The 15,029-nt window shown below is 47.3% G+C and overlaps 1 protein-coding gene across 1 annotated transcript in view; it reads left to right on the top strand.

The window, feature by feature from the left end:
- The first annotated feature begins 7,036 nt into the window (after positions 1-7,036).
- The window catches only part of RSPO3 (R-spondin 3), a 62,461-nt gene continuing 54,468 nt past the window's right edge, over positions 7,037-15,029 (top strand). The window contains exon 1 of the mRNA XM_065734053.1: positions 7,037-7,333. Within this exon, the coding sequence (XP_065590125.1) occupies positions 7,237-7,333 (97 nt within the window). The 5' untranslated portion in view covers positions 7,037-7,236. The remainder of the gene's footprint in view (positions 7,334-15,029) is intronic.

The following is a 15,029-nucleotide window of genomic DNA, read 5'->3' as shown; positions in this document are numbered from 1 at the left end:
CCACATACAGTCTTCCCAAAGTGTTTATGTGTCTGAAGAAAACTGAACATCCAATACATTCTGTGAGTTTCATATGCAACAAAGAAGAGAGAATAAAGGACATGAACGATTTTTCTTTCTTTGCCAGGCATTAAGATGCAAAGATACCTGGAGGGAAAAAAAAAAAAGCTTAAATATACTGCAGCTGCCTGATTTGAAAACACAGATAATACATTTCTCACTAACTTCTCAGCCCACGATGAGTTCTCAGTTATTAACTTTGCAAATACACAGAAGAAAACAAACAAAGCAACCAGTATCTTTCTAGCTATAGAAATGTGCAGACAAACTCAATCCGACTATAGCTCATGTACAGAACTGCAGAGCCTTCAGGAATAAATTTGGATCAGTATGCCATAGACTCTGAAGGGTCAACATGACATATTGCATCATATCCCCCTACACAAAAAGGAATTCACTAACAAATATCACTTCCAAAAGTGCTTCTTTATTCCCCTTTCACATTATAGTTTCTTATGAAATATTTCAGTGGATGGCTTTGGTGCTTTGCCACGTTTCTCTCAATCTATTTATAAATGTTTGGTTGGAAAGAAAGTAAACATTATGGGACAAACACTTTATAAACCTTAGCTATTTTAATATAATACTCAAACTGGAATTGGTTTTGTTTAAAATAATAATAATCCTGAACTGCTGTGCAGAACAACAGAAAATCTCCCAAGCTTATTAAAAAGCAAGGAGGAGAAAAAAAAAAAAAAAAGGAAAAGTATAAACCAAAGGGTTTATACCACATCTACAAACACAGAAATGATTTCTTTTATGAGGAAAAAAAGAAGGCCTGCCAGGTAGACTACATCTTGCTTGGTATTTAGCTGGGAACAGCCTTAAGGGTAACCACCGTTGTTTGGTTATAAATTGAACTAACATCCCACTGGAAAAGCAGCAGCAGCGATGAGCCTCTATGAGTTTTATTTCCTTTCTCCTTCCTCCTTATCCCCCCTCCCCTCCCCCCAATAGCGGATTAAACGAATGTTTCGCACCTGAAGGCTCTGCCTTCCCCCGGAGAAGGAGAGCACACCCGGTTCCTGGGGGCAGGCAATCTGCATACTGCTGTGGCGGAGGGCTCTGTGATGGCCACATCCTTCACACCTCACCGGTCCGGGGGATTCGCCTCTTGTTTATTTAAATGACACTGTTGTTTGAAAGGATGGGGGTTTCTTATCCTCTTGAGTCATGCATTCTCTGTCTGGGATCCTCTGTTTAGGCACTTTTAGCACCTCATTAATTACTAACTGCAACAAAGTCATGCTGTTTTGCAACTCTATTGCCTTTGTTAAGAAATCTCAATCCTGTGTTAGAATGTGAAAGGGGACTGTTATCTGTCATATGCCCTGCCTGACTCCCTCTTACAAAATTAGCTTTCTAGTTCTTGAAATCCGTATACACGTGTTTTTTATAGCCGTACCCCACGGTTAAACAGCCCGGAGGTCACACTTATAGAAGCTACTGGTGTCGATAAAGAGCAAAAGCAAAAAAGAAAAAACACTCAGATCCCTATGTTACGTATAAACGCTTTAGCCAGAAAGGCACGAGTTCTTAAAATTTTAAAAGTCCTGGTATAAAGCTCAACTCCAGATGCCATTTAATGAATCTGTGGATACTAGAATACTTTCAAATAGTTTATTATGAAAGACAAGTAACTAACAAACCGAGCAATTGGAGATGTTATTTCGCTTTTAGAAAACAGGTTGGTGGGGTGCTATCATGTAAGGAACAGATAAACTTCCCTGCTATGTGCTAGATGTTACTACTACATGTAACTGCAAGCACATTAAAGCAGGTTGTCACAAGAAGCCAGATCCAAACGTGGACTTCGATAGCTGTGTGGAAAGCTGTGATCTAAAAATCATCAGCAGCAACAGGTTAGCCTGGAAGTGTGCCATTAAATCCACATCCTTCCTTGTCTGGGGTAAACGCTCTTGGGGGTTCAGCCCTGCAGAGACCTGGAACTAACACTGGCAGGGCTCCTGTGAGAGCAGCTTGAGGGCCAACTGAAGCAGAGCAAAGCATAAATGCTCTGAGGAGCTAGACCGGGCTGCCAGTCTGACCCGTGAACAGGTAAGTTCTATGTAAGTTAGTAAGAGCAAATTGCTTTAAATTACAAGATAGGAGATTTAGCTTAGGTGTCCGGGGAATTTTTCACTGAGAGGGTAGTGAATTGCTGGGACAGGCTGCCTGGAGAGATTGTGGATGCTCCTGTCCACCCTGCCCTGTGCTTTTGTTGCAGAGTAGCTGGTTTTTTTTTTTTTTTTGGTAATTTTGCTCCCCAAACCTGCTCCATGCAAGGTGAAAAAATGCTGGTACTTGTACAAAGGTGGCACATCGTAGAAGACGTCAATGTGTGAGAAATCCACCACACATACCTTCATATGAATTGACTAAAGAAGGCTCTGGTGGTCTTGCATTCCAAGAAATAAACAAGCTTTAGTCTCTTCTTTCAGAAGAGAAAGGATTGTAACACTGTCAATATCGTGGTAGCAGGTAATTGATGACGAGAACTTTGATCTGCTCAACCTATTTGAAGTATGAAGGTGGAGCCTCAACTGTTCATCTGTTCTCTCTCTGGTCCAATAAATCTTACATTTGAAAACTCCACAGCTACAGAGCCTATTCCCATCCTCCTGGGTGAATACTCTGTTTTTAAAAGGAAAATATGATGTTTTGCAGATGGATAAGTTGTATTGGTGTGTTTCTAAGCTTCCCTTAGGAAGGAATTGGGACAAGGAACTGTCCGTGCCTGGGCCAGAGGCAGGCAGAAAGGAGATGTGCCTAGGCATGTGCAGTCTTAGAAGTTCAGAGGAATATTCTTGAGTTCGTTGGAGCTGAACTGCATCAAGATTTCCTAGCAAGTGGGGGTGGCTGCTGAGACCAGATGAAACGGCGGCACAGAATGTCCATGTCATGCACCATCATCCTTCCTCATGCCTGCCTGTTGGTCTGCATGCCTGCAGGGCAATGTGTGCATCACCCACACTACAGTGTGATCGCACACATGAAGACACAGATTTCTCTGTTTAGGGAGGCATAACCACCAAACAAATTCACTGGGAGCACAACCACAGTGAAAAAACACTCAGGCCTCTGACTTGGGTGCTGTGAGTCCTCCACCCAGGATCACAAAGAAGTCAACAATCAGGCGAATGAATGTGTCAGAAAGCTCCGTGAAACCTTAGCTGTTGGTTACTCATATCCTTCAGTTTTACGCAGTCACAGCTTTACCTCGAGGGCTGACACCACTCAAAAACTACACTTGTGTAAAGTGATGTGCAAATTTAGACCAGCGCAGGGATTCTGGTGCTACCCCTCGTCTAGACAGCAAATTAGCATAGATCGTGAAAGAACTTGTGCTAATCACCTCTATTTCAGGCTATTTACACCCAAACTACACTGAGACTTCCACGGCAATGCTGAGCTTTTTACCAGTAGATCACTGTTGCTCTAGGCACAGATTCTGCAGAGACAGAACAAAAAGTTGGTCTCCATCCCAACGGCTTTACAATCCGACGCAAGTCCAAGAGATGGCCATCTGACAGATGAACCGAGAGAAACAATGATTTAGCAACGTTTTGATCATCCTTGCATTAACTGCTACAGCTTTCTCTGTGCCAAAAAGTTCTCCGTTTCATTTTGACGCCTTCCTGTTGGACTTTCTTAACTGAACTGCATCTGGAAGGTTTGTACTGCGGAATCCACCCATGCGTTTTTCCCACAAATACTCTTTTTTTCCTACATATAATAAAACAACAATTCAGCTCCCTTCCAGAGCTGTCCTGAAGACCAGATCCAAACCTCTCTTGGACTGATGAGAGGTCAAGCTGACGGCAGCGGGCTTTGGAGCTGGCCAGGGTGGAGGGATAGTCCAGACCGACATGCTAATTTAGGGCCTGATCCTTCAGGCTTTGATTACACTGAGATTTCATTACAATGACAGAAGTCATTGCACAAGTCAGAGATGGGAAAAATCAATTAGGTCATCCAGTCTGCTTTCTGCCAATGGAGGATTGTTCCCCATTGTGCATTTTATTAATGTTATGCCATTACGTCTTTTAAATATTTAAAGGAATTATTAAAAATAATGGGATTGGAGCTTTAGGAGCTAGTTAACTTTTAAAAAGCACACACTTTCTCATAGTTTTAACCTACTGTGAGCAAAACGTTTCTCATCACTCCGTTCTACTAGTTTATTTAGACTACGCAATTATAATCCTCTGTTTGTGATATTAACAGCTTTTGAGAATGCTCACAATTTTACAGAAGATTAACCTCCCAAACTAAAATTTGACTGAAGAACAAATGGGTTATGTTAGGAAACATTACACACAGATGGAACAACTGTCAGATTTGGAAGTGTGGAAAAGAGCAGTAACATAGACACACACACACGTACTTACACATATGTATGTAAAGGTGATTTGGGTTATTGCTTCTATTTGTGTGCCTCTGTGCATCTTGCCTACTGCATACTTGCCTCTTAGTTCACGCAGAAAAAAAAAATATCTGGGGCAAAGACTGTCATGATTTGGGGTCCTGTGCAGTGCCAAGAATATTGTTAGTGATTAACAAACAGTAATGTGTAGGATTGTGCAAGGTCTGTGCAGGGTGAGCGCTGCAGACCTCCAGCCCTCCCCACTCGGACAGATGCTGCTGCCACAGATGCAACAGCAGAAGTCTCATCTGTGTGATCCACACCCTGAGGAGCACCTGAAAAATAAGGATCTCATGTTTGACACTATTTCATTTTCAAGTTATGTATCAGAAGTAATCCACGGCCTTTATTTCTCCACTACACTTCCCAAGTTGGGAAGGCAAAGTAATATCCCTTTTGTTCACTTACACAAACTATTTCCAGTCTAGAGAAGAATGACAAAGGGGGTAGCATTCAGCAGTCCTGTTCACATGGCTACTTGTGTGATCAGAGTGCCACTCTAAGTATGCATCATATCAGCTCTTTATTGAAAACTATTATCTTCAAGTCTTAGTTTGGATACAGCATGAGCTTACCTCCCCTTCCCAATTTATTTACTATTCTGAGAGTGAAAATTTTCCGGCTATGTAGTGTTGCACAGAGAAACCCCTGGGCAGGAGCTGCAGCAGCAAAACATCACACATCATTTCCCTTTGATGAACAGGCCCTATTTGTTTATTTGCTCCAGTTTAAAAACGGCTCCGGGCTCATCTCACAGTCTCAGATTTACGGAACCAAATGCAGCTTGGTCACGGGGAGGGCTGAGAAATCTCAGATTTCCAGAGCCGATGAGGACCATCCGCCTCTCCAACCGTTCCACAGACCCAGGCCCTCGGATGTCGGCCTGAACTCTGCCACCGATATCTCCTCGGGAAGAGCGACATAAACACGGCACTGCACGCCAGGGCGTTGCTCTGGAACGAGCTCCTTCCACACGTTGAAGTAGTATCGCAACTGTCCCCATGCGCACCGGCACGCGGGAAAGGCTCTGTCCCCAATAAACCCGAACCCGAACCCGACCCGACAGAACGTTGTCTCTCCGCACCCGCGCAGCCCCGCAGCTCTCCCGCCGCGTTACTTCTGTGTTATTGCCTCTCCGGCGACCCCACCCCATCCGGCTCAAGTATCCTGGGTTAGAAAGACTTTTCAAAGGGACCTTCCCACCGCTTTTCAAATCCCTTCCATTTTATGGTAGGGATATTTCACAGCTCCGAGCGGGGCAGAGAGAGGAGAGACCGAGGGTCGAAGTTACTCAGCAGCCGCTGCTCGCAGCGCTCGGGGCTCCCGATGCCATCAGCGCCACTTTATCCGTCGCTCCCTCTACTCCCGGCTATCACCGCGGAGATAAGGAGCGGAGCGAGGAGGGGCTCGGCGAATTCGCCTCTTGCCCCCCAGCATCAGCCTCCCCTTCCTCCAAAACAGCGGTCACCGCCGCAGAGAGGAAACGCGATACCCCTCTGTCCGGCAGCGGCCGCGTCCCCGCTGTGCTGTCTGACGGGCTCCCGGCGGCGGCTGCAGGCGCCCCGGGGCACAGCGGCTCTGCCCGGCCCCGCGCACCCCCCACCGGCCCCGGCGGGACCGCTGCATCCCGTGCTCCTCCGGAGGGGCTTGTCCCGGACTGCCCCGGTCAGGCAGAGGAGCATCTTGGGCAGAAACCCTCACTCTGGTCAGTCTGCAGACCCCACTCCCGCCTTCCCATCTCTATCTGGATCAGGGACGCGGGAGGGCATTTGCCAAAGGGGTGCCGCACTCCACACTACAAAAGGGCACGGCACGTCGACCCGGCCCCAGCGAGGGAGGTAACTCGGAGGGCACGAGATCCCGAGAAGGCCGGCGGCGGAAGGGAGGCGAGAGGAGCCCGGTCTCGGTCCGGCCCGCCCCTCCGTGCGGCAGCGACTGCAGGCTCCGCTGCCCCCGCCGGCCCCGCCGCCGTCGGAGGACGCCCCGAGGGAGCTCACCACGCCGTGCCGGGCGCCGCAGGCTCGCCTCCTCCCGCCCCTCCCCGGGGCCGCTCCCCCGGGTCCCCACTCCGAAGCGCCTTCCGCACGCGGCCCGGCGGGGGCTGCCCGTCGGCGGGCGGGGGGGCCCGGCCCACCTGCGCCCGGCGGTTGCTCCGGAGCGGCGGCGACGGGGCTGGGTCCTCCTCCTGCCCCCTCCTCCCCCCCCTCTCCCGGCGCTCCCGCCCTCGCACACTCCTCTCGCACCGCCGTCGGCCCGCCCGGCCTTGTCGGCACCTCGCCCGCCCGCCGCACGCACGGCCGCTCTGCCGCACGCCCACCGGCACCCCCCCACCATGCTGCCGGCATGGACCCCGGCGGCGGCTGCACGGCTCCTCTCGGCTGCTGAGTGCCCTCTGAGGTCCGCCGCAGGTAGCAGCGGGGCGGGCGGAGCTGAAGTGGTATAGGAAGAGCAAGAGGGGCGAGGAAAATAAATAAATAAATAAAAGAAGAAGGAAAAAAAAAAAGAAAAAAAAAAAAAAAAGGAAAACGGAAAGAAAAGGGGGAAAAAAGCGCAAAAAGCAAAAGCAAAAAAAAAAAAAAAGCAAAAAAAACAAAAACAAAAAAAGGCCACCAGCTCAGCCAAGCCTGGCTTTGGACATCGGCGCAGGTATCTGTGGCGCTGTGCTCATCCCACGCCGCCTCGGTTTTTTTTTCGAAAGGAAAGGAAAAAAAACGAACGGAAAGGAGAAGTAGAACTCTCAAAGGGTTACTATGCAATTGCGACTGATTTCTTGTTTTTTTATCGCTTTGAACTTTATGGAATACATTGGCAGCCAGCACGCCTCCAGGGTACGGCGACAGGGAAGAAGTAAGTGCGAAGGGCTCTCTTGCTTTGCCGTGTCCCCGCTCCCCGCGCCGTGCCGCCCACCTGCCCGGGAGCTGCCGCGGTGTTCCCGAGCTCCGCGCCGAGCGGACCTGCGCGCGTTCCGCGGAGTTCGGAGGGACGGAGCGAGGTTCGGTTCTTTCCTCTTTCCCCTGCCTCCTCAACGGCACGAGCAGCGCCGGCTCCGGGATGAGCTGCGGATGTTCCTCTCTGTGCCAGTGTCTGCTAATGGGGAACCTTGTTTTCTTAGCGCTTGGCAGAGAGGGAATACGGTGCAGGTAACTTTCTGACGCGATGTCCCGAGAGTCTTCGTCTTCCCCCTCTCGATCCCATTGCGGTGATCGGGGCAAGCCGCAATGCGCAGCGCCAGGACCTGCCGGGACGGATCGCCGCCTCACAGCGAGCGGAGTCTCCCGCGGTGTCGCCGTCCGGTCAGCCCCCGGGGCAGCAGCGCTGCCTCGCTCTCCTTGTGATGCCGAGTGGGCTGAATGCAGCCGTCCCTCTCGACCCGGCCGCCACAATGCGCGCCGCGGGCAGCCGGGCTCCGGGAGCCGCCCTCGAGCGGTATGGCTGCGGCTCCCGGAGGTGGGGGACGAGGGAGGCTGCTCCGGGACGGAGCTGAAGCGAACGGAGCGAAGCCCCGGTACAGGTCGCCCCACGCAGGGCTCCGAGAGCAGTTGCGCCGTGCCCTCGCATTGCTCCGCTCCGGACCCGAGGGTCGCGGCCGCCGCCGATCTCGCGGGGGAGAGAGGCACTTTTTTGCACACCTACCGCTCCTAGGTTCCCTTCCCCTGACAGCTGCGGATAGCGGGGAAATGCCATAAATCGCGGTAGCCTGCGTTTAATCAGCGAATAACATACATCGAATTACTTCCTCAGGGAGAGGACGCGGGGGCTGATGTAGAGCACGAGTAGAGCTTGAAAGGCTCTTTTGTCCGCTCTGCGCACAGGGTCCGATTCACCCGGCGTGCCCCGAAGCGGAGCGGGGCCGGGGCCACAGCACACTCCCATCCCCGCGGCAGCGCAGCGAGCGCTCGGGACTCGGATATTGCGCTCGGGGCTCGAATATTGCGCTCGGGACTAGGATATTGCCCCTGGTACGGGACGGCTCCGCGGTCTCCCGCGCTAACCGCTCGCTCCCTTAAGCCCTGGTAGCCGCGGGCCCCCCGCTCGAGGGTCTCCCCGACGGAGCTCGGCGGAGGGACATAGACCCCCCCCCCCCCCCGGGGGGGGACGGGAATCTGCGCTCCCTCTTCCCCCCGCGGTATTTCCACGCACCGTTTTCCGCCGTCGGGGCCGCGCATCGGTGCATACCCGGGAGCACCTTGTGCGAACCGCGCCGTGCCGGGCCCACAGCCGGGCCAGCGGCGACCTCTGCTGTCCTGAGCCGCGGCGGGCAGCCGGCGGCAGGTGCTCGGCACGGCACGGCACGGCTTATGCGGTCCTACCTGAGACTTAGCCCCGCATGTTGAGCTGTGTGATTTTCGGAAGCTAGAGCTGGAGTTGTTGGTTGCAAAAAAAAAACAAACAAACAAACAAAAAAACCAAACCAAAACAAAAAACCAAACAACCACAGCAAAACAAAAAACACCTGCAACGTGGAGAAGGTACCGAGAACTTGCTCAAAGTTTTCTATTTAAAAGATGGAAGTTAAGCTAAACTCGCTGCTGAGCAGTTGGTGGAAAGAATCGCGGCTATAGATAGGATGAAAAGCTGCCCCTTGGCTTTGTAAGTGAACGGCCATACACATCAGAACGACTCACCGAGATGTGGTTGAGGTCCTCAGATCAGGATGGCTGTAAAACATGCTGAGGTGTCGCTACCGCTTATTGGGTGTGAAGCGAGAACCAGACCGTGAGTGTTTATGGAAGTTCTTATAAAAGAGGCTAGGGATGCTATTTGCACTGATTGTTTCAGCTATAAAATTCTGCGGATCTTTGTTAGTGGATGCTGCCACTTGAAAAAGTGACAGTGTGTGGTAGAAAAGACACCTGTCCAATTTGTCTGTTACGTGAAGTCTTTATCTGCGTCTCTGTCTCTTTTTTTCTGGTCAGTCTCCTTTAAACATAAATCCCAGATTCATTGCTTGGAAAGTGCTTCCAGTTTTCCATCCCGCCTATGTATTTTCAATGCAGTTCAAACTATTTTCATCGAGCCATGAGCCAGTGACACTCTGTTCCTTCACTTTGTTAGATATCCAAGGCCCTATCCTATGTATTATTTTGTATGCCACCACATATTAAAAGAAAATAATAACAAAGCTTGAACTTACTAATTTGGAATATGCTGCACCAAACTCAGCTCGTGTAAATTGACATTTCTTTCTTAATTTCCCCCATCAGAAGGGCCTGGTGCTGAAGCATTACTTATTTTGTGCCTAGAGACAAAGTAATCTTAACTGGGGAAAAGTCCCGGCGTTCTCCCACTTAAGTTACAAGTTGGAGTATCCAAAATTTCTTTCTCATGACAAATCATAAATGTGTTGCTGATGGAGTAGAAGTAGAGATAGAACTCGTCCTGAAGTCAACAGTGGGGTGTGGATGGGGGTTGTGTCCATAAATAGATGCAGTGGACGTGATCAATAAAAATTCAAAAGCAAACATACCATTAGCCAAGAGTTGCACGTGTTCATTCTGATAAGAGCACTTAAGATTAACAAATTGAGTTGCTTGTTGGGGTCCTACAAGAGAGATTAATATGCAGCAAGTAGAGACTAGCATACCAACAAATGGGAAATTCTGTTTATCTGCCACTGAGTGGTTTTCTTAGACAAGTAGTAGGATTAAGTCAATAGTTGCAAAGTGTTTTGGCTCTGCAGACCACCGCCAGCCCTCCACACTCCACGCTCAGTTGTGCACCTTTCTCATTGACCTTTTAACTGCCGGAAATGGAGCAGTGTTTGATGTGGCTCTGTCAGTGACCTCCAGAGCGTTGCTGTGACCCTATGGACTACGAACAAGCCATGGGCTAAATTTGGGAATCAACGGGGTAAGCAAAGTGACAGCAGACAGATAGAAAGTCCTGGCCTCCTATCACGGTCCTACATCTGGGTGTACAGCTGTCAGCGTGACTTATGGAGCTGCAGTTCGGGTGCAGAGCTGCCATGATGCACACTGCTGGTGGCCCATGGTGCCCAGCATTGGCATTGCCTCCCACCTTTGTCCCGAGAAAGGAAGGAGCAATTACATTACTAATTAAAATAACATTGTGTTTTGGGATCTATTTTTGTAGCAGTTCACCATCAGTATGCTTATTTCTAGCACTTAACGTGCGTGCTTGGGGTCGGCACGGCACAGAGGGTAATACAGTATATTCTAAACATGATAGAGGTGTTATTACTGATTTTTTTTTTTTTAAGAAATCATTTAGTGTCTGAGTGTAATAACTGAGGGTAGAAGTTAGGTGCGCAGTAGCCGTCAAGTGAGCTGAATCTGTCCTTGGGCAGGATTAAACTGTTCGCTGTTAACTCTCATACAGTGTGTTTCCGTGCCGCTGATACATTTTATTTTTGATGATGTCTGCATCTTTGAACTGTCAGAGTAAATACTTTACTGGTGACAAGTGCATACATTTTTTATTGTATTTTTTTGCAGTGAAACTATATTTCTCATCTGTGGATGAGCCCGTTTGTTTTTAAATACTGTAAAATTCCTAGGACAGTCATTAAAAGCAAAAGCTGCCATGGAACAGTTTAATCGTACTTTCGTAAACTGTGAACAGTTTTCATAGCAGTGATATCTTAAATAATGAAATAGTGAAAAAGCCCTACCCCTTGCTGAAAGCATTAGAAGAATTATAGGGTAGCTTGCTTGGGTTGTTTTTTTTATAACTGTGTGCATGTAGACCCGTGCTTGAAGCATACCAGCTGCTGGTGGAGCAGCGTGTATCCCAAGGGCGTCAGTATACGAGAGTAAAGAATGCTACAGACCAGTTCCCATTTCATACCTGACAACTGAAATGGTGATAATTTTCATTTATTTTCCTTCCAGCTGATGAGGGCATTTCTTAGTCTATTTAGAAGTTCTGCTATACTGTAAATACACGTAACACCGCAACTTCTTAAAACCATTGATGGTGCATCAGCAGATATATATAAAGCCGTGTTTCTCTTTGCAGACAGAACAAAATATTGCTATTATTAGTGTGATGACTTCAGAGCTTGAACCTGCCTCCATAGTTTTCAGTGGAGAAGGTTCCGTGGACTTCCCTGAGCCGCAGAGGGCTCTTTTTTCTGCAGGATCCCAGGAAAGATTTTGAGTTTTGAAGGATTCCTGTGCCAGAATATTTGCAAAATGTCATTATCCAAATGTGTAAGATACCTACACAGGAAAACACAATACCCTGTACTTTTCACAATGAGGACATATCATCTGCCTGGGGAGGCAACCTCTTTCTTAGGTGTATGGAAATGACAGCTATTTTTCTACTTTCACTTATTGAGCCAACTGAAGCCAGTGCAGCTAATGCTGGGATGAATTTGTTCTCTTAAGCTTGTTTTCAGTGTATCAAGCCTTTGCAAATCCCTGGTACATTCCTTCTTGTACATTTTTTCTTTTTTTTTTTTTTTTTTTTCCTGAAGACAATGGAAACTACTAACAGAAATCGAGCTAGGACTTAAAAATGGGACTTAGTCATTATCTGTTGCTTAGCCTGTTCATTTTCCCTTCCAGTTAATAAAGCAAGCATGCTGGCTGGACTATGGCTCTTACCCACTAACACTAGTAAGCTGCCTATCACTTCATATTCAATCATTTATAGGCAGTGACTAATGGGAAATCTCATCCGTTAAAGCCACGGGGGTTCCTGAGAACCTTTTTCCCCGACAATAAATTGTCCCTTTTGCTCTTGAAATTAATTTAAAAGTTGCGAAAGTCTGGTGAAAGAAATGTAAAACTAATAAAAAATAATATTTTTGTCTCTTTTCTAATTTTGGATTCTGAACAATTCAAAAGTGCTTTGCCAGTTTTTTTACCGAAATAATTCAGAACAAAGCAATCTTATCAGATGAGAAGAGGCAGCTGAAACCATACATGTTTTTAAAGAAAAATCTGTCTGCTATTACCACAAACAATGCCGCAGTATCTGTTCATGCAAAACATGCTCTGGCTCTCAGAAAGAGAAGATCTACAACTTCTTTTTTTTTAATTTATTGAATAACTGGGCTTCTGACAATGGCAAAACAATTACTTACTGGACACTTTGTCATAATGAAATCCAACAGGATTTATTAGCAGTCGCTCTAGCCATATTTTTGCTGTTAGTAGTGAAATGAGCAATGCTACTTAAAGAACAAAAAGAGCAATTGCACCATGACTATAGAATAGTTGAGGAATAGACATCTTTGTGTTTTGATTTCTAGATTATGAGCTCTAGAATATGCACTTTAAAATGTTATTATTTGCTTGTGTCATTAAAAATAGCTCCCACTCAATAGAAGGAGCAGCAAAACATTTGCACAAGGACTGAGCTGCAGGGGTTGGAGGCAGGGGTAAAGGGTGTGGGGGGAACCCTAACTTCTGGCTGGGGTAGCACCGTGCTCCCCGCATTGCATAGTACTTTTACTACCCCCAGCAAAGTCATTACTGGGAAGAACTTAACGAGATGCTTATGGTGATATTCTTAAGTGAAAGTAAAACCCTGAACCACAGGTCTACGTGGAGCTATAGTAGCATGCTGCTACAAACATCCTTCTTTCAGGCTTCTTGTCGTGTGTCAGCTTTATGTCCTGACACATTTTGTGTGGAAACATGAAAAGTTTGAGATGTGGGACTTCAGATGCTGGGTGTTTCCCACAGGGTAAAGCAGATTTTGGGACACTGTAAAATAATACAGGAGCTCATTGATGGGTGTTGGAATGGCAATGATGTGTGATTTCTGTGGCTTCCTCTAAAGTGCTGGGGGAGAAGCAACAAGGCTCAGATCCAAGAGTGGGATATAGATGCCTAAGGTGTGTCTGGGGCAGGACTGGAACACCTGAGTCCCTTACTTAGAAAGCCACCTCACCCTTGAAGCAGGCAGCTCTCAGGTGGTTTGTTGTTTCTGTGTGAGACGTCAGCTTGCCCACACGGAGCATTCATCTGACATGGGAGACTTCTGAGGTCAGTGCTCTTCTGACATTTTCTCTCAAAGAAACCCTAGGTAAAAAAGGCAATAAATAATACCAAATAATAAAAATAGTGATACAAATTTCTTCTGAAGACAGCATGGGTCTCACTCATCCTGCTGGTGATTGCTTCTAGATGTGGGAGTACGGTCATGCACATACGCATCCCTGTAAACAGCTCACTGACTCTTTTGTCTCCTGTGCTGCTGGCTGCAGCCAAACCACCTGAGATGACCCACAAATAAGCGTCAGTTTATTTGGGCAGATCAACTTGCGCTAGAGCTTTGTGAGATAACCTTGTTTTCCAACTCCAGGTGAATACTTTTGCTGCTAAGTTTTTGGATATGTTAAGGGTAACAATACTGCTCCTTCCTGTGTTTCAAAGAAAAGAGCGAGGCCTCCTTCACACTGTTAAAGAACGTGTAGGCTTGCAGGGCTGGGTACCAGTTCCAGGGAACCAGACACCACAGATAGCCAAGATCTGAGGCAGTTCCTGGCCCCAGCTAAGAATTCCTTGCTCAGTGTGGTCTTTTCTGTTACCTCCTTTTCGAGCCCCCCTATGCTTTCCATGTGCTGAAAGGTAACTTGGATGCCTTGCTCAGAGCTGCTGGCACTACTGACACAGGCTGAGGGCATCGCTGCACAAAGCAGTGATATTCTAAACGGCATAAATCCCTTACTGATCACCAGCTCATCTGCCCTGCTTCTCTCCAAATAACTCACCAGGAAGCAGCTTCCCTGGTGACAGTGTTTTGGTGGGAAGTTACAGAACAGGTAAGGTTTTACTGTCTTTCCCTCATCTTTCCTGTGAAGCGAGGAACAATATTCCTTGGAGGAGGGAAGGAGAGAAGGTTCCTGTGAACCTGAAACACAGGAGCAACCAGCTGGTGGAACAAGATTTCTATTGCATTTCTTGTTAACATTTACAAACATCGGCAAGAACCAGAGCCACTAAAACCTGACACTTTAATATGTTTACAAAGTTTATATATGTTATCAGCACATGTAATACTCCCAACAGGATTTATTACAGGTTCCTTTACCAACAACATTTTTTATTCATAACAGCTCAACTGGTCAGAGAGAGGAAAACAGCCAGTTTCTTCAGAGCTTGCCTCCCACACACACTTGCCCTGCATTATTGGATTGCTTATTCATGAAGATTACAAATACCAGTGTCGGCAAGTGTTTCATAACCTTGTTTCCTAGAATGTTCATAATTAATTTCACTACACCTTTTTTTTTGTGTGTGTGTGTGTGTGTGCACGCCACTGAATAGGAGGCTGGCGTTTTTATTTTGCTTTACGTTACACTGCTGAATGAAGAATTATTCCCTCAAAATAGAACCAACTGGGACCAAGAAATATTTATTTGACATGGGAGTCAGAGGACGTTAAGTGTTTATATTTAGTAAATCCATGGAGATGGATGAAGATTACAGAAAGTTTTAGTAAAACACAAAAATAATCAGCTAAGACCTTCTTGCACTGGTCATAGCATCCACAGATGTCATAAAATGTGGAAGACAGGACTGTAAAAGCAGGAAAGATAAATAAATTACACAGTCTGGTATTTTGA

This window comes from Cyrtonyx montezumae, unplaced genomic scaffold (genome assembly GCF_038088225.1).
Source record: "Cyrtonyx montezumae isolate F1298 unplaced genomic scaffold, pur_monq_1.0 scaffold_0, whole genome shotgun sequence".
In the NCBI taxonomy this organism is placed as follows: domain Eukaryota; kingdom Metazoa; phylum Chordata; class Aves; order Galliformes; family Odontophoridae; genus Cyrtonyx; species Cyrtonyx montezumae.
The sequence above is the reverse complement of the archived record's forward strand: the minus strand, read 5'-3'. Positions and strand labels throughout refer to the sequence as shown.